At 39.0% G+C, this 5,186-nt stretch overlaps 1 protein-coding gene across 1 annotated transcript; it reads left to right on the top strand.

The window, feature by feature from the left end:
- The first annotated feature begins 3,641 nt into the window (after positions 1-3,641).
- On the top strand, positions 3,642-4,812 carry LOC108950584. Its single transcript, XM_018816566.2, has 3 exons — positions 3,642-3,951; positions 4,022-4,281; positions 4,312-4,812. The coding sequence occupies exons 1-3, from the start codon at positions 3,768-3,770 to the stop codon at positions 4,528-4,530; spliced, it is 663 nt and encodes a 220-aa protein (XP_018672111.1). The 5' UTR covers positions 3,642-3,767; the 3' UTR covers positions 4,531-4,812.
- Positions 4,813-5,186: the final 374 nt, after the last annotated feature.

The following is a 5,186-nucleotide window of genomic DNA, read 5'->3' on the forward strand; positions in this document are numbered from 1 at the left end:
TATTCTGTTGTAAATACTTCTTTGTTTATCTATGTGATACTTNTTTTTGTCTAAAATCAAAGCGCAAAAAATAGCATCAATGAGGATTAACTGGAATCAACGACACTTTTCAATATGAATATGGTCATCACCGTAATTTTCCATCCATTAAGAACAGGTGAAGTGAAATAAACCTACGAATGAAAACCATTGACAAGGGAAACATCCCCGCCTGTAATTAAAATCGTAGGTAGATGATAACGGTACCAAGACATAGTGAGGAGAACTCCCCGTTGCGCAGGCAACTACGAAACGAATGCACAAGAAAGGAATACTGCATAAATTGCAATTGTAGGGGACACCCAACAAGGAACTGTCGCTGCGTTGCACCACGAAAACCAGCGGTATTCACAACAGTCACAAAAACAACCAGGGATCTAGCGGACAGCCAACAAGGAACTGTCGCTGTGTTGCACCACGAAAAACAGCGGTATTCACAACAGTCACAAAAATAACCAGGGATCTAATAGACCAAGTTCTACACAAAACTTCACCCAAAAACATCCAATCTTCTCAAAAAGGAAAAACTTCGACATCGTGCAACCAAACGAAAGAGGATTTTAACTGGCAACAGTAAAGGGAAACCACCGAAAAGTAAAGCAAATGAAATAAATTGGTCACTTCCAGTGGAAAACCACTACAATATATTGCAACTTTTTGACACGTCCCATGAAGAAAACTTGCTTTGTAATAAAATACGTCTGCTCCAGGATTGGAAACGGACCACAACTGACACGTCCCATGAAGAAAACTTGCTTTGTAATACGTCTGCTCCAGAATTGGAATTGAATTGGAAACGGACCACAACCGAGTTGAAAACCCCAAAACCAACGAACACCCAGATCCCCACATCAACCCCGCCAACAGATGAAATACGACAAAGAAGTATCCAAAACCCAAATCAGAAACAAAACACGACCCTTGCCAAACGTGCCAAACAATATTCTACAGGACAAGGAAAATCACACCAACTACTTTCGGAATCATCTGTGCAAGTCAGTCGACACCCAAACTAACCCCCGACAACGGGCGAACACTGTCACCTCCCGTCAGACCTTTGCAATAATCGTTTAGCGTATATATAAATCTATCATTTATCGTAGAATACTGCTTACTATTTTGTTATCCATAAATTTCAGGGATAACTTGATAGATGGGCATATACATTTTGTAGAACTTTATTAAAATTAATAGATGCATGTTATTGTGACATTTTTTGCTGCACTTCAAATATACAATTTGCAATAAGAGCATAAACTCCACTGACGGATAGATACTTCAATCAATGCCCCTTGGACCTTTTCCATAACTGGTATTAATTTTCCATTTGGTGATTCTTGGCAAAACTCTTGCGCAATTATTGAATTCTTAAATCATTTTAAAACCCTAAAAATAACATATCCCCCTAAATATACAATAATATCTTTTTCCAGCTCGTTTATCTCATCTGCTTGACTAAGTTCCTCATTGGTTACCAGATTGAAAAGTTTGCAAAGTGCGCGGAGGTTATTTTTTTGTGGTTCGTAATTGCGCGGACGAGCGATTTTTTTGCGCGGATTGTCTGATTCTTGAAACTTAATTGTTAACGTCTTACGCCGTCTAATTTACAAGTAAAGTACCAAACAATACGCGCCGGCCGCAATGGTAAGTCAAACGCAGCGACAAGACGGCGACCTCTCACAATGTTTCATGCAGGTCGAATTATTAACGCTAATGTGGGGGGGGGGGCAGCAACGCTTTAAATATATTTCTGTTATACCTTACCCTGTCAGTTATGAATTAACTGCAGGCTTGAACTTTAACTGTAATAAAACCTGAAACGCGGCTATAACGCACTCGTAAAAAAACGAGTCTTTCAAAACCTTTTAACTTTATTTGTAACTTGCCAGTTGCCATCACGAAAATTATACATATTTGTAACTTGCCAGTTGCCATTACGAAAATTATAAAATTATACAATAAGTTGCCATTACGAAAATTATAAAATTATACAAGAAAGGTTAACTTGGGTTCCTCATTTTTTAGTCGTGTAACCAATTTTGAAGCAGCGCCATGCCTTTGTGTTTGCTCCGACTATCTTTCGATATGGAGATAAAGCCTTTCTCCGTGTTTCTTGGTGCCTTTAATATAAAGTGTAGCCATCTCCTCGTATAGCGCCTCGTCACACTGATTGCATGGGGCAGAGACCAATCAACGATCGTACTTCTTAAGAACTTCAAAACTCTGTTGCCCATCCATTTCTTGTTTTTTTCCATTACCCGGTAGAAAGACTCGACAACTGCTTCAGTACCCGTTTTTGCATACATAATATCAAAAACCAAGCAAAATTCCTGTCCCATCTTAGTGTGTAGCTTCGGCTAGTGTAAACATTTTGGGAACAAAATTCAAGCAACCGAGTTTTGAAAATGGCTTTTGGCTTGGGTCGCAATCTTCCATCTTAATGTGATTAAACATTACTGCAAAGTGAGTTTGAAACATATTTCCCCAAAGTACATCACGTAAGGTTGACTAACTTCAATATTTGCTTGCAGAAAAATCGGGGCCAAGCTCCAAATTTTCATTTCGAACGCATGGTAATTGCGCCACAAAATAAACCATTTTTTTCAATTCGGACAACCCAAAAGATGCAAGCTTTTGCCTATTAACAGGGTGGTTGTCTTTAAGTTTTCTGCCACACATCTCTTGGAAAAGCAAACCAAAATCCAGACATTATTTTGACAATAAATTTAGCAAATCTGGACAGGCAGAAGCAAATCTTCTTTCAAGTTCGACCACAACTTTACAAGTTAACTGCTTTAGATCGTCGAAGCAATCTTTTCTGTCACGAGCCTCCCAGTTAATTGGTTGTCCGGGTTTAACTTGGCCCACAACTAGCCACCCTTCAATCAGATCACAGCTGCCATACTTTAGTTTGACACCCGACAGCAAAGTTGTTTGCCACCAACGCCCTCGGAAGAAGTGTACACCTATTCCTTGGCGTCGGCCTTCCACCACTGGGCACACCAACGTTACCTGGTTTGTTTCCCTGTGATTTGTTGACTTGTCAGCAGTAACGTAAAAAATGTGGAGGAAACCCGGTATTGGCAAGTGGAGTACATAGGAATTCAGAACATTTCTCTTTAATATATGCCACAGCTACTGCTGCCATGTCTGCATGTCTGTAAAAAGTTTTCGAGAATGGGCAAAATCTCCGATTGGTGCACCAGCTGCATACAATTCTGCCGATCGTGCTTCGTAGAGCAGCAGACTTGTAATGGGGTAATGCATTTCAATTTCTGCCACTAGGGGCGATCACGTTACGTCCTTCGCTACGTATTGTCTGGTAACTAAATGAAATTTTGCATAAAACATGGAGTATTCACAGCGAACTGTTTCGTGTTTAAAACAAGAATTGGTGAGACGAGGTGCAAAAACAACTGGGAAAAAAGAAGTCCTGATTAAAAGGTAAGATCCAGATAACTGAAATATTTACCGATAACGGTGACAAGGTTTCCTGGGTATGTTGTGAACGTGCAGACTTTAGATAGATTTTGTAGCAAGTTTTATAGTTTTGATTTTGTAGCAAGTTTTATAGTTTTTAGTAAGCAGTGAGTGATTAATCTCAATACAAAGGCCTGAATTGTATGTAGGGTCAGAATTAATAAAATATTATATTCAGACTCCAGTTACTAGTTATACTTTTAGCTGTGAGCCTGTGACCACTTTGTTATAAAATTAAAATTAATGCTATGGGAGAAATTCTAAATACGGAATGCGAATGTGCAGCTGGAAAAGGCCCACACTGTACATGCAAACATGTTGCGTCTGTCTGCTACCTGCTGATGCATACAAAAACATCTGGTACAGTGCTTCTTCAGAAGTCCTGCACAAGCCAGCTACAGATGTTTCACCATCCAACGAAGTTTCATAGAGGTATGTAAGTTTGTTTTCATTATAGGAAATTTTATTTAGCCAGTAAAACAGCCACAATTTATATTTACAGGACCTCCAGTAACCGTTGAAGAAATGGCAAAAGAAACTGGGGTAAATGAAACCATCTTTGATGATCCTAGACGAGAGGAGCACAGGAATATGGAAGGCTACCAAGATCACGTTCGACGCTGTGTTGTTCAATATTGTGCATCTACCTCAAAGAGCATCACTCTTCGATACTTGTACAACACAGCATGTTTAATCACCGCACAAATGGACCATGATTACCTGTCATTGCCATTTGTGGAATATTGGGCAGATAGACAGACAGTTTGCGTTAAATACAACTGCTGTTTTTAGATTACAAATGAGCAAGCGTTGGCAATTGAACAAGCTACAAAAGCACAACATAATTGCAAGCAGTGGCACAATGAAAGAAGATTTAGGATAACATCATCTCGCATTGGTGAAATACTTGCTGCTACTTGTAGAAGGGACATGGATAAACTATGCGAATCCATGTGTATACAGCATTGCACCAATTATTGCACCATTTTTATCACATGGTCAAAAGTATGAATCTGTTGCACTGCAACAGTTTGCACAAAAATACCATCTCAAATTGCAAAAAATTGGTTTGGTAATTAGCACAGAAACTCCCTACCTGGCTGCAAGTCCGGATGCTGTCATAGTGGACATAGATGCCATTGTGGAAGCTAAATGCCCATACACAGGCAGAGAAGAGAAAATTACACCTGGTAAAAACTTTTCGTTTCTACAGTATGGTAAAGATGGTGAAATGCAGCTAAAAAAAAACCATAAATATTTTGCTCAAATTCAGTCTCAACTGGGAATTTGTAAGAGGAAAAAGTGCTTTTTTGTAGTGTACACCCACTCTGATTTGTTTGTACAGGAAATCCACTTTGATAAAGACTTTTTTTTAAGTGTCCTTTCAAAATTAAGTTCATTTTATACACAAGTTTGGAGACCTTTAATTATCAGGAAAATATCCCAGAACGATACGTAATTTTTTTAACTTTTTGGTATGGACTGAAGTAAATCATAGTATTAAACAGTACCTAGACTTTTTTTGCATGTTCTACTAATATACACAAAAAATGCCGTAGGTGAATGAATGAATGTAACTTACTTTATCCTCGCGTGGCCGGGAAACGACAGTCGTTATCACAACGGGTTTAACACCTCGTGCCAGCTTACGAGTTACCATGTATGTT

Source organism: Ciona intestinalis, unplaced genomic scaffold, assembly GCF_000224145.3.
Source record: "Ciona intestinalis unplaced genomic scaffold, KH HT000310.1, whole genome shotgun sequence".
Classification (NCBI taxonomy): Eukaryota; Metazoa; Chordata; class Ascidiacea; order Phlebobranchia; family Cionidae; genus Ciona; species Ciona intestinalis.

Bases quoted from the DNA above. Each gene is read 5' to 3' on its own strand.
- LOC108950584 (XM_018816566.2), top strand. From the start codon at position 3,768: ATGGGAGAAATTCTAAATACGGAATGCGAATGTGCAGCTGGAAAAGGC. The intron at 3,952-4,021 runs GTATGTAAGTTT...TTATATTTACAG, and splicing joins TCCAACGAAGTTTCATAGAG to GACCTCCAGTAACCGTTGAA. The intron at 4,282-4,311 runs GTTTGCGTTAAA...TGCTGTTTTTAG, and splicing joins ATTGGGCAGATAGACAGACA to ATTACAAATGAGCAAGCGTT.